At 39.6% G+C, this 24,257-nt stretch overlaps 1 protein-coding gene across 6 annotated transcripts in view; it reads left to right on the top strand.

The window, feature by feature from the left end:
* The window catches only part of FNDC3B (fibronectin type III domain containing 3B), a 264,375-nt gene that overhangs the window by 10,424 nt on the left and 229,694 nt on the right, over positions 1-24,257 (top strand). For 5 of the 6 annotated variants that reach the window (XM_023753884.1, XM_023753878.1, XM_023753882.1 and 2 more), the window contains exon 2: positions 13,377-13,452. The exons of the other annotated variant lie outside the window; for it this stretch is intronic. In XM_023753884.1, the coding sequence (XP_023609652.1) occupies positions 13,377-13,452 (76 nt within the window). The remainder of the gene's footprint in view (positions 1-13,376; positions 13,453-24,257) is intronic. 6 annotated transcript variants of the gene reach the window in all.

Genomic DNA, 24,257 nt, shown 5'->3' with positions numbered 1-24,257 from the left:
TGTCCATTGGTTAGGCTTATATGCATGCATACAAGTCCTTTGGTTGATCTCTCCCCCTTACCCCCACCCTCCCCTACCTTCCCTCTGAGGTTTGATGGTCTGATCAATGCTTCTTTGTCTCTGGATCTGATTTTGTTCATCAGTTTATGTTGTTCATTATATTCCACAAATGAGTGAGATCATGTGATATTTATCTTTCTATGACTGGCTTATTTCACTTAGCATAATGCTCTCCAGTTCCATCCATGCTGTTGCAAATGGTAAGAATTCCTTCTTTTTTACCGCAGCATAGTATTCCATTGTGTAGATGTATCACAGTTTTTTAATCTACTCATCTGCTGATGGGCACTTAGGTTGTTTCCAAATCTTAGCTATGGTAAATTGTGCTGCTGTGAACATAGGGGTGCATATATCCTTTCTGATTGGTGTTTCTGGTTTCTTGGGATATATTCCTAGAAGTGGGATCACTGGGTCAAATGGAAGTTCCATTTTTAGTTTTTTGAGGAAACTCCATACTGTCTTCCAGAGTGGCTGCACAGTCTGCATTCCCACCAGCAGTGCATGAGGGTTCCTTTTTCTCCGCATCCTCTCCAGCACTTGTCATTTGTAGATTTGTTGATGATAGCCATTCTGACAGGTGTGAGATGGTACCTCGTTGTCATTTTGATTTGCATCTCTCAGATGACTAGTGACTTTGAGCATGTTTTCATATGTCTCTTGGCCTACCTTATGTCCTCTTTCGAAAAAGTATCTATTTAGGTCTGTTGCCCATTTTTTGATTGGGTTGTTATCTTCCTTTTGTTAAGTTGTATGAGTTCCCTGTAAATGTTGGAGAGTAAACCCTTATCAGTGATAACATTGGCAAATATGTTCTCCCATGCAGTGGGCTTTCTTGTTGTTTTCTTGTTGGTTTCTTTTGTTGTACAGAAGCTTTTTATTTTGATGTAGTTAGAATGGGTCCTCTTAAGACCAATCTTAATTCTCATCACCTTGGCAAAAAGGCCATATAAAAAATATCCTTAATGAATGACTGTTTTTCTTTATAATTTACTTGGTGACTTTAGTTATGACTGAAAATAAAGTAATCATAATAATAAAAGGCTAATATTGCAAATGGTCATCACGCAGTGATGCCGTAACGACCAATCAGCAGGGACTTGAGGCTGGGTGGTGCTGGGCTGGGGCAGGGGACCTGAGGCCACGCCCCCCTGTCTGGCGGGGCTTGACGGGGGTGGGACTGGCTGGGTCTGGGTCTTGCCCAATCGGGGTGGAGCTGGCCGGGTCTCGGTCTGGCACGATTTTGAGCCAAGTGCGGGTGGGCGGGGACTTGACTCTGGGTCCTGCGGCGCACCCCAGACTCTGACAGGAGGGAGATTTTCATATACATTTTACTAATTTTTCATCTCTGACACTTCTATTAAAGAGAAAGGGCAAATAGCAATATTAAAATATTTCCTCTAATTCCCTTTTAATGTGCACGAATTTTGTGCACCGGGCCACTAGTATAAAATATGAATATAATATGAATTAGAAAGAAATGGTAACATTTTTTTCCTTCTAACTGTTGAAATGGGATATCAGACCTTAGGCTGACATATACCCTTGTCTGTGAGTAATATCCGTTTTAAAGACTTAGGAAACCAATTGAGAATGTAGTTGGGTAATAGAGGTCATTATCCTTTCATAGATGGGTGTTCACATTCAGTTTCCTTCTGGGAGTCTTCCCTTTTCTTGTCTTTAAAGTCGTTTACTCATGGTCAGGCACTGAGAGCTTTCCCACTGTATTGTCTGCCTCTCCACACGGTGCCACTTCCAGCTGACTTGGGACTTTAAAGAGCCGGTGCTGAGGAGCCCTGAGGATAGCCTCACACCCCGTGTGTGCTCCTTCTCTGGAGGGTGGCAGCAGTTCATCTTCTAACAGTTATTCTAAAACCAAGCAGAAAGTAGAGGATAAAAGATTTGTAAGGTTGACTCTTCCAGAGATTTTAGTGCCTTAAAAACAATGTAAAAGATATATTAAAGATTAGCTTTTTGACACTGAATGAATTCCCAGTGTCTACATAAATTTTTGCTATTCACCTCAAACTCAAATGTTACGTTGTAAGCTTGCTTTCAACTTTTAGTTAAGCGGTTATTTGTGGGCAGTAAATTGTTGGAAAGAATGGTTTCTGTTTGATTTCTTTGTTCCATCTATGGTGGAGGGAAGTAATAGTAACTATTTGAGGGCCTGAGGTGCTAGGAATGGTGCTAAGCACTTCTATACATCATTTCATCCAGTAATCATAACCCTACAAGGCGATGATCATTTTTACAGACAGACCCAGAGGGCAGAAAGGTTAAGTGCTTGCAGCTGGCAAATGACAGTATTGGGATTGGAATCCACTTATGTCCTACCTTTCAGGAAGGATAGGGTTGCTGGGTGAGGCATATCTCTGTTGTCCTGTGCAGGTAAACCGTCTGGAGAGACATGGGACTGGGTTCTGCCCAGTAGTAAGTGGTCGAGTTCACAAAGAAGAGTACTCCTGTTTATTATATGACCTTCTTGTTAGCTCTGGAAGGTGGCAGAGATTCCGACTCTGGAGCTGCTTCGAAGTGCAGACTGAGCAGTCCTGGTAGTGTCTGAGGCCTGGAGGCAGCAGTTGAGTTTGGAGGAGGAGTTGGGAGTGAAGTCATCTGAGGCCGAGCTCATGGAGCTGCTCCCTTTCTTTCCTTGGGGAATAGTTGTCTCCCTGAGATTACAGCAGGGGAGTGGTTCCCTTTGGGGTCAGCAGCTGCGGAGCTGGTGGTGAGCAGGCAGGGTAGCAGGCATTCCTCTCCTGTGGAGACTCACCCTGGGAGCTAGGAGGGGCCCTTTTTGTCTGCCTTCTTTTCCTCCCAGATCTAGCGTTTCATTTTCATTCAAGAATTACATCACCCCAGAGGCACAGTTTTTGTGTCTTAAGAAATCTAAAAACTTGTAAAACTTGAACCTATAAAATTGTTTGTTTTTCATTCTGAATTTGTAATTATTTCTCTGAAGTAATGCCAGAATAAAAATGGAAAAAAAAAATCCAAGTTGGTCCTGAAAGAGAAAAAAAAGGCCACTTTGCTGTATGAGCATTTCTTAAATCTCTCACCTCTGGGTATTCCTGTTCTCTGGGACACAGAATTGTGTCACCCAGTATTTGTATCATGAGCCGTGATACCACACCCTTTTGCTAGCCATTTCCTCTGTTTTTTTGTTTTTTTTTTAGATTGATGAAGGGCTTCTTGGACTTTGACTCTCCTCAAGATGTTAATTATGTATTTCAAAATCAAGGGTTCTGTTAAAAATCACTTACGCATAGCTTTGGAAAGAGAACTAGAGACAGGGAGTTGCTTCAGGGGTGCAGAATATTGTTTTGGAGGCCTCGGGAAATCAATCTTAAGAGTTAGTTCATTTACCACCAGAACATATTTAGTCGGTGTATATAAACAAAAGAAGTCACAGTGTGCCTGGACATTATGTGTCCCAGATGAAGTTTAAACTTGGCTCCTTATACTGTGCTGATGTCATGCATAAACTGGCCCTGAATTAGAGCCGTGCACAGAATCGGCTGTGTGCCTGTATGTGCTGAGGGCGTGCGCGGAGGGGAGGGACTGGCTGGAAAATCTTTGTCACGTTTTTCCTGCGTCGTCTGCAGAGACTAGTGTCATCCCTGCATTTGGACTTGGTGCAGAATGAGGGAAGAATTGGAATAATATGTTCATTTGTACAAGTCAGCATGTGTATGCACTCAGGGATGTCATTCTTCCAAGACTGAGTATAAATGCATTGAGCTTTCCAACAGTTGCTTACAAAGCTCTAGGACTAAAAAGTAGAAAGGAAAATCTTCAAGCGTTACCTGTTTGAAGAGTGTTTTCAGTCTGCTTGCCTGAAAACCCCAAATCTGGACTTTTTCTTTAAACTTTGTAATGGTCTTAAGCATCCAGCTGTATAATTCAGTTCTCCTGAATTGTATGGTGCATAACCTCTCAACTTAGTTGCTTAAGTGTTTGTAAAGGCAAATGCCTGGTGCCCCTGGCCAAGTTTAATTCTTCCTGTGTGCTTTGAGAAGGCAGCTTATGGGTCAGAAAAGGGTCCTCTCCTGGAGTTCTGAGCACTTAATAGGAAATTTCCACACACTGTGGTGTTATTTTATTACTTTTTATTGCTGGCTTTCATTATGATAATGTTAATTAGAAGCATTTCCAAGTAATTCAAACCATTTTGTAGATATAAAGGGCTTAGATTTCAGAACTTCGGTGAATGGATTCCAAAGTCACTGTTGTTGCTGGGATCCACGGAAGCTGCACAGACCCTGGAATGTGAATCAGTTGGGAGGTGAAAGCCAGAATGTTTCCCAAACAGAAAATTTGGTCAGAGGTGAGAATTGGCTGGTTTTAGATCTTATTGAGAACATGAAATATGGCAGATTCAGTAAAATTTTTCTTTATACATACTCTGCTATGAGAGACCACGTTTTTATTAACTGAGATTTGCCACTGGTAGAAATTTAAAGAAAAAGGAATATGAATAAAAGTTATTTACTGAGCACATATTATGTGTAAGGCCATGTACTAGGACTATACTAGGGTTGCTCTGTTTCTTAAGCACACATATGGGTTAGGTATTATCTATTTTATCAGTTGAGAAAATACCTGGTTTGAAAGATAATGTGTATTACCTACCAGAGCTGGGACTCAACTGTAGTCTTTCTTTTTTGTTTTATTTTTTTAAATTAAATTTATTAGGGTGTGATCTTTCTGATTTGCTCCTCTCACTGTGTATCTTGGGCATCTTAGTTGACTTTTAAGTGATTAGTTTAGAAATGAATTGAAACTAAAATGAGATGAGATTGAAATTCTAGCACATCTGAATTCTGAACACATTATACCATATATTTGCTTGTGTAATTGTTCTTTTGCTTATTTAATTGAGGTCTCCTAGTCCCATTTTAAATGTTACTCCCAACTATAACTTTTCCTGATTTCTTCATAGTTTCTTCAGTTTCCATAGCACTTACTAGCAAATAATCATATTTTATGACAGTTAATTGTATTTTCTACTGTTGAATCAACACACAAATGGGTAGGATTTCATCTTTCTCATCTTAGAATTATCAATGCTTAATAAAGTGCCTGCTACATAGTAACTACTCAGCAAATCTTCGTTGAATAATCAAGGGTTCAATAATTGCATTAAGTATTGATTTAAATAAGCTTAATAATCAATGCAAAGTCAAGGCCTGAATAAGTGATAACATACTCTGCAATGGCATGAAGTGGGAAATATTTCTCTCTCTTCTGCAAAATCCTTCCAAATTCCTAGAATATTACATAGTTGTATTTACTTCTGGTTTGACATTACTGGGCACAAAATAACAGACAATATTAGTTTTAATTTTAAGTAATTAATATAAAGTATAATAATTAGAATTGTTAATTCTAGAATATTTAATGACAAAGTATAAGGAACTGATTTTCTGTTACAAGGATGAGAACATTCTTCATGGGCACATTATTGCTTGATTATGTGTTAAGGGGTAGAACAGTGTTAAATGAATAAAGTTAGCAGAACAGTGTTAAATGGATAAAGTGGCCAGCATTGAAATGAGTTTTAAAAAATAGAAGAATATTGGAATATAGGCAGATAAATATGTTTCTTCACTGGCCTTGACAGCTTTCCAGAGTTGTGTGGCATTAATTAAGCACATCAGCATGGATTGTGTTGCTCTGTCTCAGCAGTCAAAACCAGACCTGAGGTAGCTGTATCTAAATGTAAGGAGACATTCTAGATTCAGTGTGCAAAGCACATTCAGGGGAGGGCTGGTTAGGTGAAACGTAGCCCAAGCTGTTGATTCCTTATTAGTGTGGCCAGAGCCCAGTTTGGGAACATGGGGCACATGGATGGAATTGAGGGTTAGAAAGGGCTTGTACCTTACTTGATGGACAGTTTTTACAAGAATTCACCCTGAAATGGTGATGACAGGAACCAAAATTTGTTCTCAGTGGGCATAATTTTTTGCTGTTGTTGTTAATCCTCACCCAAGGGGATATATATATATATATATATATATTTATATATTTATATATTTATATATTTATATATTTATATATTTATATATTTATATATTTATATATTTTTTAGAAAGAGTGGAAAGGAGGAAGGGGGAGAGAGAGAAACAAAGGAGGAAGGGAAGAGAAACATTGATGTGAGAGAAACACATCAATTGGTTGCTTCCAAAATTCTGGATGGACCTGCATCCCAGGTACTCACCCTTGACTGGGAATCAAACCTTCCACCCCTGGATCTGCAGGCCTATTCTCTAACCACTGGGCCATGTCAGCCAGGGTGTGAACATAATTTTTAAAGGAAAAAGAATTACATTTTTTTGGTATTCAACAAATGTGAATAATGTATTTAATAGAATAAAATTAAAATATTTAAACATAATGGTGCTTCAAATGTATAAGAATATTTGGTAGCTGTTAGCCAGGGGAAAACTACACTTAAGCTTACATGGAGTTTTGGTCTTTTATATTCTTGGCTTTATCTTGAAAGTCCTGTAGTTGAAACTTTAGACTCTGGCATTTGTGGTTCCCTTAAAAGAGGCTTTTAACCTAGTTCTGGTCATCTATATTACATTTTGCATTTTTTCCATTTAAGTTAATGCTATATTTTTATTCTTAGCAAACAGCAGCTCTTTTTGTAATCTGATCTCTTTATTCTAGGCAGTATACAATTAAAGGGAGTAGAAATGTACAATTTTTACAAGATGCCATTGTATTTTCTTTATAGCCCTTACTACTATCTGTAAATGTTTTATTTTTATTTAAATGATCTCTTCCACCCCTACCCCATGCAAGTTCCATTTATCAGCTTGAGTTGGGCAGAACTTTGTATTTTCTAAGGTTCTATTCTCAATGCTTAGAGAATGCTAGACCCATTCTGGCACTCATTAATATTTGCTCAATTAAGACCATGATGTAGTAATTCTTCTAAGGACACTTATTTCATGAAATGTAGTTATTGAACTCTTTGAGTGTATATATTTTCAGCAGGCAATGGTGTAATTTCAGTGTATAAAAATGTCCTCTTTGGTTCATCTGATTTCTTTGTCTTTGGTTTACCTACTAATGCATTCCTGCATTTTTGGTTACTGACAGGTGACTTTTGGGAGGCATAGAAACTACAGATTCAATCTCTGGGGAGTCATCTCTTATTTTCTTATGCCTCCTATTGGGTCATGAGAAATGGCATCTAGTGATGGTGATAATCAAGTGGCTGGTTGGCTCATTGTTTCTTCTAAGGATTCTGAGGGAATTCAAGGACTCAACAATGACTTTATGAGAATAAATCCTGCCCAATATAAAAACAGCTGTTTGTTGTTGTGGGATTCCTTACCACTTAACCACCATAGTGGGAGTGAGGGGCTCTGGCTCAGGGAGTGAGCCTGGATTTCCTAGAAGAGAATGTCCTCAGACTTTGGCGGCATGCCTCTGACCCATTGCATGCTTGTTCTCTTTCTAGCTGTTTATTAAAGTATCTTCATAGGGAATGGAATCTGGGAAGCCTGCCCCCATCAGAGGGGGAAGCTGTGTGTAGAAGAGAAGAGCATGCATTTTGGTCAGACAAGGCTGGAGTACAGGGCCCGCTCAGTCATTTTGTAGTTTTGTGACTTTAGACAAGTTACTTATCCTCTTTAAGCCTCACTTTCCCCATCTGTAAAATCTGGTTAGTAATACCTTCCTGGAAGACCATACAGGTTCATAATTAATAGCTATTTATGATTATTGTAGGAAAACACCTATTAGGAGTTGATAAGTAGGCTGCATCATGCTGACTTAATTTGAGAGATAAAATGATCTGTTGATGGGGACAACTTTTGCACCTTCCATCCTTTGAGGAAATCAGAGTATTGGAAGTTTTGGAGCACTGGAGTACTCTTGCTTCTTGCTTTAAACAGAATGAGTCCTAAAGCCCAGGAAGAAACAAAACAAGACCATTTATCCTGTGAGTGGTGTTGACCAAGGAAGGGTGTTACATGCCATGCATTTCCTTGTGCCTTGACCCAATGTATAAGTACCTTTGGAGGCTTCCTGGTCTTGTGTGTTGTTTTTCTGCCGGCTGTGGATTCAGGCTTCAAGTAGTTCAAGTGAGCAGGTGAGGCAACCAGTATTTTCCCATTATCTTCCAGTACTTTTCTATTTTACCCGTTCACATTTTAAATCTTGGGACATTTTCTTTGTGTCATGTTATTACCACAAAGATAATTTGCTTGCCATCTGAAGCTTCTTTTCTTGATTTGGAGAAAAAAAGAGAAAACAAATGATGTGTCTCTTGAGGCCACTGTGGTCTGTGACATAGAGGCCAGGGACTAGAGTATCAAAGGTGTGTATTGTTAGGTGGCTTGGGTCCCTTAGGGCCTGGGTTGAGCTCTCCAGGATTTCTCTGGAGTTCCAGAATGGGGGGTTGGGGGTGGATGGGTTGCGGGGGAGGGGAGAGAGAAAGAGAGAGAGAGAGAACAAAAAGGTGCTACTATTCCTCTCATGTAGTCAAAGATCACCTCTTAAAAGTTATTGGATGTTCTTGGATAGAATCTTTCCGTAAGTGGAATTCTGCAGTTTTTAGGTTGTATCACTTTTCCCACTAAAGGTGTTTGTTGGGTGATCCTCAGTGTTTCCTCCACGTGTGAAGTGTTCGTTTATACATGAAACAGTTGAGAGTAAAACAGGCCTCACAGAGTTTGGCAAGTTGCAAAAAGCTCCAAAAGTGAAATGCTATCTCCTCTCCTATCATAGTTTATATCTCAATTATGTGGATACTAGAGGCCGATGCACGAAATTCGTGCAAGAGTAGGCCTTCCTTCCCCATGGCTGCCAGGCACCCAGGCTTCCCTCCGGCACCCGGGACCTGGGCTTCCCTCCGGCCACCAGTCTGGGCCTCCCTCTGCGGGGTGATCATGGGTTGATGGCCGGGCCCCCGAACAATCGCATCACAACTGCCTTGGCTGGCCTGGTGCCAGTGGGTGTCATAGCGTGGTCCCGGATGGTCGTCCCGCTGTTCGCCTGTTCGGTCGATTTGCATATTACGCTTTTACTATTATATAGGATTGGATCTAACTTTTAAGAATGCTGAAAATGTAACATTTCATCTTTGGTCAGTCAGTACTATTGTCCCAGCAGAAGGTGTTGTGATGGCCACATACATGACAGTGCTTATTTAGTCAGGTGGCTGGTAATTTTTATTTGAGGCATAAATTGATCTTCTGGTTAATCAACTGCCCCAAATTTAAATTGCAAAAGACGTTTTCCTTTTTCTCTTCTATTGAGTAAGAAACAGATTTAGACTTACTTTAAAAAAAATCTGCACTCGAGAATATGTTTATTGATGTGTGTGTGTGTGAGAGAGACAGAAGTAGAGAGAGAGAGAAAGAAAGAGAGAGAAACATTGATGTGTGACTGACTGGGACCAAACTGCAACCTAGGTATGTGCCCTAACCTGGGACTGAACCCTAAACCTTTAGGTTTACAGGATGACATCCAACCAACTGAGCTTCCTGGCCAGGGCAGATTCAGACTTACTTTTAAGGAAAGATGTTACACCTGTTTCAGTTGTCTTGCTGGTTAAAGCTTTTCCAGGATGCTGTGTTTAGCCTTTTGCTCAATTATATTAATCCTACCTCTTACTTTGCTGTTTCTTTAGACTTTGGAAACATGGTCACTTATTTTTCATTAAGTCTGGATAAACTGCCTTAGGTTATTTCGGCTGCTTGGTTCATGTAGCACTAAGAGATTTGAAACAGATCCAATGAAGCAATAGTGACCTGAAGTATGCTCTTAATAATTTGGTTAACATGGTTCTATTTTAACATCTATGGGGCAAAAATCTATCAGTGGTTAAAATCGTCTTTTTTTCTTTTACTTCTGACAAGACACAGAACACAGCATGAATTGTTTTAATGCTGATCTTGGAAAAGCAGAAAATGCTTAGTGAGTAGACAAAAAATGATGAGGTTTGGACAGTGATGTTATGCTTCACATTCTGTATTTAAAAGAACTTGTAACAGTTATGTCTGCTTTGTGGTGAGAAAGAAGGAGGGAGTGAGGAAGAGAAGGGGGCAGAAGTGGGGGGGGGGGCGGGGAGAGGCAGAGACAGAGAGACACAGAGAGACTGGCTTGTATGATGTAGAAGGTTAAGTACCAGGGAGCCTGCCAGGGTGTGACTCATGCTCCTCAAGGCTTGGTGATGCAAGGCTTTCTGCCGCCTTCTCATTCATGTCTGTTGTCAGGGACAGATCATTGGGCTGGTGTGTGTCAAATTTTTATTTTTATCTCTCCTTTATTGACAGTGAAAACAGCAAGGAGGTCAGTCTGCCACAGCAAAGCAAAATGCTTTCATTTAAAATATCTCGGTGCCAAATGAATACGGTTTGTTCAAATAATGACTTTGGCTCTTACTAAGAAAAATTGATATTGGGACACAGGAGATTTGCCTGGTTTCTGAGGTAACTTGGTAGATTATAATCTGGTTGCTATAGCAACCCAGCAGCAGGGAAAATTACAGGAAGGATAACATTTGAAAGGAGGTATTTTATTTAGTAGGATGCTTAAAAGCCCTTTACCTATCATCTTTCTCCCTGAAGAAGTGGGATGGGGGTCTAGAATTGGCCTCAACAGAAGCAAGAGGGGAAGACATAAATGACTTTCGGTGGCTGGATGCACCTTTGAATGTGGTCTGGTGTCAGCGACCACTAAGGAACCATTATAGACACTTTTTATGCAATATGATAAGCAGATGATGTGACAGAATCTGGAACCTCAAACCCCAATTCAGCAATCCCTTTTTGTGCCTGGGACTTTTGATAATACTGGTGAATTGAACTTATAGAACCAGCATTCAGGACTAGTCTGACATATGAATTTGGGATTGTCAAACAATGTCCAGTGATTTTTCCCCCCAACTAATTAATTTTACAGGCATATGTTATAGGCATCTTTCTAAAGGTATAAACACCAAGCATGTGGTTTCTGCTCTATTACAGTGATGTTAGAATTTGCCCGTGGACTTTTGAAAAGACATGGATTATTTCCTTATTGGAATATTGTTTCATTCCATTGTAGTTATGTTCAATGTTTATATAAAAATAAAGTTAAATCACAAATGTCTTCATGTTAGGAATGACTTTAAAAAGCTCACTTTCAAGGAATTCTTACCATTTGCAACAGCATGGATGGAACTGAAGAGCATTATGCTAAGCGAAATAAGCCAGTCAGAGAAAGATAAATATCACATGATCTCACTCATTTGTGGATTATAATGAACAACATAAACTGATGAACAAAAATAGAACCAGAGTCATAGAAGCATCGAACAGACTGTCTAACCTATGAGGGAAGGCAGGGGGTGAGGGGGTAAGAGATCAACCAAAGGACTTGTATGCATGCATATGAGCATAACCAATGGACATAGCGGGGGTGGGGGGGCATGTGCTGGGGGGTGGAGGCAGCTGGGGAGAGGTCAGTGGGGGAAAAAGGAGACTTATGTAATACTTTAAACAATAAAGAATTTAAATTAAAAATAAATAAAGCTCAGTAAAATTACACACACAAAAAAATAAAATAAAAAGCTAACTTTCAAGAAAGCAATTGAAATGTTAGTCATTCTGTAGACACCAAGGGATTTCCTTTTGAGTTCTTAAAATGGCACAATGTGCTTACATTGGTGAGAGTTTTGAATATTTAGGACTGAAAGATTATTGATACAGTTATGGTACAGGAAAAATAGATCATCTTGAATATTTAGGACTGAAAGATTATTGATACAGTTATGGTACAGGAAAAATAGATCATCTTGAAATAACTGTTATAATTCAAGGCGCTGGCTCCTAACCACTCACCTACCTGCCTGATCGCCCCTAACTGCCTTTGCATGACTGCCTGATTGCCCCTAACCCCTCTGCCTACCTGCCTGATCGCCCCTAACTGCCTTTGCATGACTGCCTGATTGCCCCTAACCCCTCTGCCTGCCTGCTTGATTGCCCCTAACTGCCTCTGCCCGCCTGTCTGATCGCCCCTAACTGCCCTCCCCTGCCGGCCTGATCTCGCCCCTAACTGCCTCTGCCTGCCTGATGGCCAGGGTCCGGGGTGCAGGTGAATGGGATTCCTGGCTGGCAGGCCGCTGCCAGCAAGCTATCCAACAGCAGATTCTGCGAGGAATGGCCCATCCTAGAACAATTATAAATTCTAGGAAGGAGAAGTGGAGTTTTGTTTTCTTTTCTTTTGTTTTAGAACATATTATTGGGGATCTGACCTTTTCTGAGTGTCAGATGCCATTTCTTAGGCTCATACAGATGAGTAGGAATAGGTGTTAGTTGGGGGAAGAGTAAGGTGGGTAGTGGGCAGAGATTAAGGAGTACAGGAATAGCATTACAGACAGGGGGAACAGTAAGCTGATGGTTTCAAGGCAGAGAAGAACAAGGCTTGCTCCAAGGACTAAGATGAATGACACTGACATCTTTCCAATTTCTAGAAATATATAGTAATTATTTTATTAGTGTCACCTTGCACGTGATTTTTAACCACAGTTTTCAGGCATGGGTTATGTCCTTTAATTTGTATTTACATAGTATAAATTAGTGACCTTTTCTCTTTTCATCTAAAGAGGAACTACATTAGATTAGAACTAAAACTTTGAGGCTCTTGAAAACATACTTTGCCTTTGCCATGTATGGTTCAGTCTTCTGGAAGTTGTCTTCTAATATTAAATATTTATGTTCATATGACCAAAACACTGACATTTAGGTAATGGATTTAAAAATCTGAGTGTTTGGTGGGAACTACTTGTAATATTTATTTATTTATTTTGTACTGTTCATTATTATTTCCAGATCCTATACACAGATGCTTTTTCCAAACTTTTTTTTAGTAAATTGCTTTCTGTTGTTACAAAATAAAATCATATACCCCATGTTAGTAATAGACACATGGGAATATTATGCAACAGTTTTAGGTCAGAACCTCACTTCTCTGTGCAATTTTCCTTCATAAGTATGGTTTCTGTCTTTTTAATTGCCGTTTCTGAACTAGTGAAAGAATAAGAAGAATTGTGTGAGAGGAAACCGTATCTTAAAATTGAGATTTTGAGTCACATAGCATCATAAGCAACACTGGAGAATTCACTTAGCTAAGTTCAAATGCGTGTGCTTCAGCCCCCTCACATTTGAACCAGGTCTGAGACATATCCTAAGTTTTGTGTTTATACAGGATTCTGTGCCACATACTTCCTGTCTAGAACATAAATTTAGGTAATAAAACTGTTAGAGAAATCCCAGATGTTCTAGTATTAAATTGAAATTAATGTGTTATTTTGGCAGGTTATTCTTGTTCAAGTTAATCCAGGTGAGAGTTTTACAATAAGAGCGGAGGATGGAACAGTTCAGTGCATTCAAGGTAAGCCTTCTAATCAAAGGAGTTTTCCTTTATTATTTTAATAAAGTAGAGTGTTTCTCAGTCTCTACCTATGATTTTTCTAGAAGTAAAATTTATCTTGGAATTAAAAATTTTTTTTTCTTTTCCTTTCTGTCAAATAGGGAACCCTTTATGCTGATGTAGATGCTGATATAAAAGAGACAGAGTTAAATACCTCTAGTATTCTATTGACCTTTAAGTACATTAATTTAACTTGGGAAAGCTTGCAGGTTTTATATATTATGGAATTTGGTAGACCTGAAAAATTCCAATTGGGAATAGGAAGTACTTTTTCAAATTAGATAAAAGTTTAAAAACTATATCGTGGTGCTATCCAAATGATGTTTTTATAGGTAATATTTCTATTAATGACCTGTCATTTACTCATTTATTATCAGATAGATATTAACAGAGTAGTCCCAAATTTGGTGGCTTACAACAACATTTATTGTCTTACCGTTTCTATGGGTCAGGAATTTGGGCACGGCTTAGTTGTGTCCTATGGCTCTGGACTTTCAAATGCTAAAATTCAGGTATGGGCTAGAGCTGCCGTCATTATAAAGCATGTCTGAGGGTCAGCCTTTTTCAGGCTTGCTCAAGTGGTTATTGGCAGGATTTAGTTCTTTGCAGGGTATTGGCAGGAGGCATCCCTCAATGTTTTGCTAAGTGGCTCTCCATGGGGACACTTACATTCTTGCCTCTGGCTTCATCACAGCAGCAGGTAGAGGGCAAGAGGCAATATTAGGTTCAGCCCACTCAAGAAAGGGGTTTAGACAGGATTGACTACCAGCAAGCAGGAATATTGGGGGCCATTTAAGCTGCCCACCACCATCCATACTCCAATAATTCATGTCCCTCCCATATACAAAATACCCCCTCCCAGGATTTCCAAAGTCTTATTCCAGTATAGCACCAACTAAAGTCCAGAATCTTGTCATTGAAATAAGTTCTAAGTGTAGGTGAGGCTCCTTGGGTAGTTCTTTAATTGGGTACAGGTTGTCGGGCATTTCAGTTAATTTCTAGTTTGTGTAATACCAATGTCTCTTCCCTGTAGTTCACTTTGGAAAGAAATTACTTAGGTACTCTGATCCATAATGAATTCTGTTGTCGGAAGATCAATCCAGATCTGTATTAACCTGTAAACACTTGTGTTGAAGAGCACTGTTTGTGACGGCTGTTTTTGGTAGTGATTGGACGTATGGTAAATTGACATATAATTGAGTTCACTACTAGGTTATTGATTGGACTGGAGTCTGATCATAGGGCTTATTTTTATTTATTAAAAATATTTTAAATTGATTTTTAGAGAGAGGGGAAAGGAAAGGGAGAGAGAGAAACTCATGTGAGAGCAAAACATCAGTTGGCTGCCACCTGCATGCCTCTGGGCATGTGCCCTGACTGGGAATTAAACTGGCACCTTTTTGGTGCACTGGACAATGCCCAACCAACTGATCCTAGGGGTTGTTTTTAATACCCGGACTTGCTTATCATTATATTAATAAATGAGGGGAAATGCCCTTTGTTTGGTTTTCTATAATGAATTACATGGAAAAGGTTGATTTTTCTATTGCTTTCCATACTAGTGCATGCTGCTTTGTAAGTTCACTACTTGTTTTTGTACCTATATGAATACAAATTTAGGAAATTTGTTTTGGAGAAATGAGTGTATTTTTAAGATTCAAGCCTAATGATTTTTAATTGCATTTAATTTGAAGTGACTTAACCATTCTGTCAGTAATTTTTGCTGATTCCATTTCTCTGACCATTGTGTCCCTGAAATTCATCTGTGGTGTACTAAACCAGCAGTCGCCAACCTTTCGGACCTCACGGATCACCAGTGAGTGGTCCGCGGACCACTGGTTGGCGACCGCTGTTCTAAACCATTTCAAACCAAACCTATTTTTTTTATTGACAAAGAAACTTCAGATCAGAGGGACAGAAGAGAGGAAATGAGTATTTTAAAATAGTAGGGGATATAGAATCTTCTATCTCCTTATAGTACTCTAAGTCACACCAGATGAAAAGTCACTTCACCTGTTAGAATGAAGCTGATGTTTACAGTTCAGTAAGAAAGCAGTTGAGCCTCTGGGCATGGTATCATTGGAGCCTCCTGAATTGGCAGGTAAACTGTGTCCCTCTACAACTGAGTATGTGTAACAGAATCTGTAAAAGCAAATTGCTGAATAGATCAGCATCTATAAAATCCACACTTTCATGCCACCTGCTTTTACTTCTTGATGTCTGAGGAGTGTGCATGTGTGTATGTGTGTGTATTCGTCTACTTAGCCTCTCCCCCACTTCTTATGTGAGTCCATGTCAGTAACTGCTATACTCTGTAGGGAATGTTGCAAGTATGTTTCTCTGTTCACAGTGGGAGCTTTGTACTTATTCATGATGATACGTGGAGATAAGTGACACTAACACCCCTTCCAGTGATTTCAAAAATGCCTTTGACTAAAGCCATTTATCTTTGGCTTCCCCAGCCTTCCTATTCTTTGTTCTCTTCTGAAAACGCCATGCTATGGTTATCTTCATTTGGGGCATGGCGGTACCTGGGCCAATTAATTGAAATGACACAGGACAGGATGAGAGGGACTAGGACCTGGAATCACATGGTTTGTCAGGGCTCGAGAAGCACTGGGGAAACAGGATGAAATGCAGCATCTGGAACTTTGAGTCCAGACCCATTGATGGCCTCTAATGCACAACTGGTGGTCACTCAGCACCCCTGCCCCCGAAAGCCTTCATTTGCCTAACTGCCCTTTGAGTTAGTGAGCCCTTGACTCCAGGAGGGTAGGGCATAACAACACAGAATTTGGGAATAGACAGTGTATTTGCAAATTCTAACACAAGTGATGTTATCCTTTCACTGTGATTAACGTCCCTATCATTGTTAATATTTATTCAGCTCTCATGCTATGCTATGTATTTACTCATTTAATGGGTTGATAGGTACACATAAGGCCTGTAGCAGTTAATTCATACAACTAGAGTCACATAGCTGGAAAGAGGCAGTGTCGAGCTTTCATCTCTGGTATACCTGACTCTCGAGTTTGAGATCTTTATTGCTCAGTACGTGGAAGCATGAACTCAAATAGTAGGTCTCCTTGGGCATATGACAAGAGCAAGGTGTGTTCCTGTTCCTGGAATAACAGGATTCTGGGCAGGATACCAGGATGGGTACTGATGGCCAGGATGAGATAGAGATGGTTTGCAGAGCAAAAGTGGATGGTGAAGACTGGGTCTTTATCCGAGTAAGAGCAGGTAGTGTGATACTGGGAGCATTGATTTAGAACTCCTTAAATTATTTCTGCCCCAAGTCAGGATTGGGCCCAGAGTTGGGATGGGCTGAGCGTTCAGATGGGGCTTCCAGCTGCTGGGAGAGAAGGGGTGCAATGGGAGAGGACTAGTACGGTGAGAGGCAGTCTTCTCTGGCCTGCCTTTAAAAAATACCTATTAGGAAAAGATTGGAAATCCAGTCATATTGTCATGGAAACTTCTGAAAGAAGTTTACTAGAGATTAAAGTTAAGAAAGCAAAGCTCTACTGATGATCTTTCCACGCCAGCCAGCAGGTGGGGAAGTAGTTTTTGGTGGTGGTGGTGGGGCAGTTGGTGGTGGTGGTGGGCAGTTGGTGGTGGTGGTGGGGCAGTTGGTGGTGGTGGCCTTCCTGGAAATGTTGGAGTCATACCTATTGTTTACGCCATGGTTGAAACTGTCAGCTTGAGAATTTTTCTATTTCAACACTAGTCAGCAGGTTCGGGATTGATGGCGGAGAGATTAGGGTTAGGGAGTAGACTTGGTTGGGGGCCTTCCTGGAAACTTTGAAATTACGGGTGTAATGTTCACCCCCTTTGCTTGTAGTTGAGTGTGTTACCCTAATAATCTTTTCTATAGGACGTTTATGGCATCACAAGAAAGACCTAAGAAGCTCATTGTGATTGTCATGAAAAAGCAGTCTGGAAATTCAAAGCAAATCAATATAAAAAAATAGTTACTCCGGGGGAAAAACAAAATTTTGTTTTTATGGGAATGTCCTTGGTGATAATGAAGGAAGAAAAACACAGGAAACATACGATATGCTGTGAAAGCAGATTCATTCTAATGGACTATTTCTCAATATTTTCCATGAAACATGAATCATAGGTCTTGAGGGGGCCACAAAAGGTCATAGTTTATTCTCACTGGGAGGCTGCATTCTACCTATGGCATCCTAGACAAAGAGCTGATTGTTAGGGGAAAAAAGAATCTTAGCAATCAATATGAATTCTTGCCTTTGCTTAAAGTCAGGAATTAATAGTGGGCAGCTGCAGGTCTCTCCCATTCTTTTCATATCCTTGTCTGGGCTGAGGTGCTGGCAGTGCAGCTTTCCTTCCTGCCCACACATGCCATCTTTTTATCTGGGCCATTTCTCTGTTCTCTGTAAAACCTTTCAGCCAAAACAAATACAATACTTCCTTTAAGGCTCTAGTCTGTCTCCTCCAGGAGCCCTCCCGGACCACTGCGTTTCATCCTGACCTTTCTCTGCATTTCTGGGGGAGCAGGTAGAGGTAGCCCTGCATAAAACAGTGTGGCTCTATGTGCAGACCTTTTCTTAGCCCTTGAATTAGACTATGAACTCAGTTGTGACAGGAAACAGTACCCCCCACCTTATCCCCCAGCACGCAGCCTGATGATAATTACTGACTAGACCCTTGACTGGCTGGCTCTGGCATCACATCAAGTGTGATGATTTTTCTTTTAAATTTTATTATTGTCCTGAAGCTTAAAGATGCCTGGTTAGGTGCTTTTGTCTCTCTAGAAGAATTTTCTAATTCAATTACATTGATAATTGAAACTAATCTGTTTTCTATAGAGAAATATGCTTAGCGTCTAAAGAACTTTAGTATTGACCCTATGATAATACTATAATTTTCATTTGTGTTATAAGACTGTTGCATACAAATTGTGAGCCTGAAGAAAATAGGTGAATGTCCTGTGACTCTGTAAAACAGATTAAAAAGTAAGATGTTTGGGAATTACCATTTTTCTTATAAAGAATATTATTTAAAGATAATTACTAATGTTTTTGCCCACAATAATTATGCATCTTTTACGAAGACCATTTACTCTGCTGACTTGTGTATAGTAGGCTGAGACCTCAAAACGATGGGAGAATGTATAGTGGGGGAAGCGCGAGGAGACCCCTTCTCTGAGATGGCTGTAGCTTAGAAGCCATTACAATGTGAAACTTTTTCTCTCTTCTGCTTATTCTCCTTAAGCCTTCTTTAGCTCTGCATCTCATTCTCCCCCTGGCCCAGTGAGTGTGGGAACCATATCACTGATGAACACCATGTGCCGGGAGCCGGTCCATCCTTGCTGTTTCAAGGGACCTGGCATATATGGCATACTGTTCTTAATACTCACCTTCTTGGCGCTATGTGTTTTAACCAAGGTCACCTCTCTGAGAAAGGTTGTTTCCCCAGGTAGGGATTTTTCCCTGAAGTTAGGGAGGAGATAAAACCCCTTAACTAAGTGCCAGGCGGGTAGTTAATCACTTTAACTACAAACAGTCACACTTAAGCTACATAATCTTTACTCCCTGGAATGGAGATAAGAAATGCCCTAACCTTTGGAATAGAGATTGATGGGATTGGAATCAACTGGTATAAATACAGATGTAACAAGACAACAGGACACAGAACCTAGATGGAATCAGAACCTAGAGTCAGAGCCTGGAGACAGAACCTAGAAACAGAACCTAGCGAGAGAACCTGGCTGAAGAACCTAGAGACAGAACCTAAAGACAGAACCTAGAGACAGAACCTAGCAAGAGAACATGGCAAAAGATCCTGGACAGAACCTGGCTACAGAACTTCACTGGAGAACCTAGACAGAACATGGCAAAAGAACCTGGATAGAACCTGGCTAAAGAACCTGGTGACTGAACCTGGCTGGAGAACCTGGAGAACCTAGCTGGAGAACCTAGCGAGAGAACATGGCACCAGAACTTGGTTGGAGTTCCTAACCAGAACTTCGCTGGAGATCCTGGAGGGAGAACCTCACTATGCTGATGAACTGAAACCAGTTTCCATGTCATTCATTCTTCGCCAACTCCGTCCACACCTTTGGGGATCCCTGGACCCTTTGGGGTTGGACCCCAACAACCATGCTCTGCTCCGGGCTCTGTGAATGACCCCATTGAGAGCAGTTCCACATTTTTGAATCTCCTTGTTTGTATCCCACCTCCCCTCCTTGTATGATTCAGCATACAGACTGCCACAGGGACCTTAATGTTGCTTTTTCCTCTCTCATTTTGTACTTTAAGTGCATTTATTAGACTTGTTTGACACATTAAAACACCAACCTGTCATTCTTTCTAATAATTTCATGACAGGTCCTAGGGAACGCTCCCTGTCTCTTGCTTTTTGTTTATTGAGAAACTAGAGGCCTGATGCACGAAATTCATGCCAGGGGCTCAGCCCTCTCAGCTGCAGCTTCATCTGGAAGGTTGTCTGGAAGGTCGTTTGGCTGTCCGGTCTAATTAGCATATTACAATTTTAGTATTATAGATGACATGAGTGGTGTCATAGCTAGGGGTTACAAGCAAAGCAAAGCTTCTATATGGTCTGTTCCTTTAAAGCAGACTCTGCATATTAATGACAAATTTCTGTTTTACTGGCTTAAAACCAGGGAAAGAGGACCTATTGTAAATGAAGTCGGTCTTCTAAGGTTGATTGAACCCTTGCCTTGGCTAAATTTACAGTTTTTGCATAAAAAATATTGGGGTGGTTTGAAAGTGAAATTACTATAGTATAAATGTCTTAAATCCTTCTTAATCTTTGTAAACTTTCATTACATTGAACATGTAATTGATTGTTATTTGACTAATTATTTGTAGAAATATTAGTGGAAATCTTATTCCTATTACAAGGTTAGGATTTTGAGAGCTTCTTTTTTCATATAAGAAACTGCTTTGAAAATCCATTTCTTTTGCATTTGGAGGGAGTTTGTGAGGGATTGCTAATTTGAAATGTTATTGTGAACAGTTTGGCCTTACTTGAAAAATCACTTAGAATTGAAAATACAAGTCTTTCCCCCAAGCTATCTCCAGTGTCCAGCTTACCTTTTCCTGATCGATTCAAAGCTGTATTTGGTGAGAGTTAGTGAAGCTCTAACCTGAGAGAGTCTGAGTTTCTAGGAGCATCTGAATTACTCTACCAACTTGCCACCTCATTTTATAACTCTTATATGTTCGTTAGCTTTAGGGTAAATTAGTCGTGCGTGCATGTGTGTGTGTGTGTGTGTGTGTTATTGATGAAAAATCATTTTCAGCGTTTTGGAGTATACATGACCGTTGAAATGTTTGGGGGTTCCATTTTGGTCACTACGTTTTGGCTTTCCTTTCATACATGACATGCACAGTCATTTGTTGCAAATAGACATTCTGCATGCTGACCTGATAGGCCCCTTTCAAACACAGCTTGCTGCTGTGTGACTGGAATTTTATCAGCAGGGTGGTCTCCATAAGAGTTGGTAAATACTGATAGATACAGAGCAGAAGGTCCCGCTTATGGAAGGGGTGGGAGGAAGATCGGTGGCCATATATGCAGCTGTCATGATGGGATGGAGCAATGTTATGAGACTACGTCAAATTAGTGTAAACGGTGTTGCTCCCAGGAGGTGTGAAGTCCCTCTCTAGGGAGGTGCCCAGTGTGTCTGCTTCCTGCTACTTTTCTCCTTCTGCCCTTCCCAGTTACCTTGGTGGTTTATATCTATCCTTACATTTACATTATTAGGACAAAAGGTTCACCCAGTATTTTATTGTCAGACTTTCTTTGGCTTTTTTCTCCAAGTAAAGTTTTGGTGATTTGATTTGTTAGAAGTTATAAAGATTATATTTTAATAGTAAAGTGCAAGTCCTCTAGTTTGCTAGCTAATGCTTAACTTTCCAGTGATGGCGAACCTTTTGAGCTCGGCGTGTCAGCATTTTGAAAAACCCTAACTTAACTCTGGTGCCGTGTCACATAGAGAAATTTTTTTGATATTTGCAACCATAGTAAAACAAAGACTTATATTTTTGATATTTATTTTATATATTTAAATGCCATTTAACAAAGAAAAATCAACCAAAAAAATGAGTTCGTGTGTCACCTTTGACACGCGTGTCATAGGTTCGCCATCACTGTTTAGCCTGTTCCCTTGCTTAAAATGGGAATAGTTGCTAATGTCTACCCAATAAGATTGTGAGATAATCGAGTATAAATACTATCATCATTATTATCATCATCATCATCATCTTCATCATCATCTAGTAATGTACATAGCTTTGCTGATTATTTTTTAAAGAGATGTCCTGATCACTTACAGGCAATGACTTGATTATCCGACTTGTGGAAATGAGTTGATTCTCTAGCCTATTCCATTGCCTATTTATAATAGGCTGACTGTTACAGGGTTGATGGTGATGACAACAGTTCACACATTTCAGATGAAGGTTTATGGGAATGTATATATTGTTAAGATACAGCATTTTGGATAAAACGATGGGTCCACTGATACATGCATTTAATTAAAATGGATTGTTGTTTTTTTTTTAATAGTTGAAGCTTTATTTATTGCTTTTCTTTTGGATAAAAAACAAACATACACACTGTGCCTGAGCAGCCATATTTAGAAAGGCCTTCAAAGGAGTGCTTCTGAGTATGCTTTCTCTTCTTTAGGCCTTGCCTTTTACAATTAAATTCCATAATTTTAATTTCTATTTAATGCATTCTGCTCTTAGGCAGTACTGAGGGGAGTAAGGCATATTGGTAAGATCATTATGCATCTGGGAGTGATATTGCCTGGTTTAGAAATTCCTTGCATATTAGTTGTAGATCATAAAATTAGTTACTTTACTTCTCTACATCTCAGTTTCCTTATCTACAGAATTGTAATAACAGCATAGATCTTGAAGGGCTGCTATGCAGATTAAATTATGTATTGTGTAGAAAGCTTTTGGAACAGTGTGAGTCATTGTAAGTATCCAATAAATAAAAACCATTATTAGACTTCAGCCATTATAGCTAGACATCTAACCATTCTTCATTTTTGTCACCTGTCCTTTTAATGCAGTGGTTCTCAACCTTGGCTGCACATTAGAATCACCTGGGAATCTTTTCAAAATCCTGATTTCTGGGCCTCATCCTCCGGAGATTCTCTTTCTTTGTTACTAATGTTGTGGCCTCACCTGATAACAAAGAAACAGAATCTCCGGAGGATGAGGCCTAGAAATCAGGATTTTAAAAAGATTCCCAGATGATTCTAATGTGCAGCCAAGGTTGAGAACCACTGTTTTAATGCATTTCAGGAAAGTCTATGTGAACTTGAGGTATTGGTTAGGGTGCTTTTGTTTTTTAGATGTCTTCACATTTTAGTCATATTACTTAAAGATTAATACATTTAAAAATTATGTGATGGGAATTTAGCCCCTGTAGCCTTTTACCTTTCAGGCTTGTTAAACAATGATTAAAATGTCATCTCTGAAGGTATCACTGCTTGGAGTTCCTTAAATGTCACAGCTCTTTGCGTCAGATAATTCAGAAGAGCTAACAATGTCATGTTACCTCAATTGCCTGCCACATTTTATTTCACAGCTCGTAGTCTTTTCCTTCTTGTTTCATTCTTTCTGCATATTTTACTCTTGTTTTTACACTTAGAACTTGAAAATTTCATGTTAGAAGGGTCTTGAAAGAAGTCTGAAAAGGGTTCTTCAATGGTAGGGGTCAAATCTTAGTGATCTTTGTATCCCAAATGCCTATCCAGCATCTATTTGGTGTTCAGAATAAGGGAAAGTCATTTCCGAATACACTGCTAAAAATTCATGTCAAATGGTGGGAAATTTTCTTTAGTTAACTCACAGAGGGTTTTTGTTTGTTTTAACTGCACTTAACTAGTTAAATTTGGTTACTTTTACTCTGAGTTCCTCAAATTAAGACATTGCAACTATGCTTAAGTAGTTAAATTTGTCTATTTTTATCCTCAGTTCTTCAAATTAAGATAATACATGCATGAATGTGTTTCTAAAAACACATGCTAATTCTGAAGAGGTCCACTATATGGGTTAGTTCCTCTTACCTGTAAAAAGCATGAGGGGATGATGATTATATTCATTCTTTTGTTAACTTTTTTCTTCTGTGAGGAATAGTTTGGGAACACCTTGGAAAATATTTTTTAAGGCTATTTAACAGTAAAAGATAGACCAGCTTTATATTTATCTTTTGTATTATTCACAAACATCTTAATTTTGATTACTCATTCATATTTTAATGAGTAATCGATGTTTTCATGCAGTGAAAAGTTATAGCATTTATCTATAGCAGTAAAGTTTCAATAAAAACTGCCAGATCCAGAAATATATAGAGTACACTTTAAATTGTAAAGGAGTCTGGTTACTGGATTAAGTGGAGTTGATAGAGTACATTTTCTCTTTCTTCATCATCTGTGTAGACTGAAAGGGTGAGGGAGGTGGAAAGATAGGTCACAGGGAGGGGCAGGAAGGAGGAGAAGAAAGCTGGGAAGGGCAGTGGTGCTGGGATGTGGAAGTGGGAACAGAAATTAGAGATGTTTAGCAGATGCCGAGGCTTGCTGACCAATGGGACACACATTGAAGAGAGGGAGCAAGTAATGGGCACGAGATGAATGGTTGTAGATTTCCTTAAAATAGGTGGGATCTGGTCTTTCAGAAAAATATTTGTCCTGCAGTGTAAATCTTTGTGAGTAACATTTTGTGCCCACTCTATCCTAATTGGACAGGCATTAGATTACA

This window comes from Myotis lucifugus, unplaced genomic scaffold (genome assembly GCF_000147115.1).
Source record: "Myotis lucifugus unplaced genomic scaffold, Myoluc2.0 scaffold_53, whole genome shotgun sequence".
NCBI lineage: Eukaryota > Metazoa > Chordata > Mammalia > Chiroptera > Vespertilionidae > Myotis > Myotis lucifugus.
Note: the sequence above shows the minus strand (reverse complement) of the source record. Positions and strands in the feature narration are given on the sequence as shown.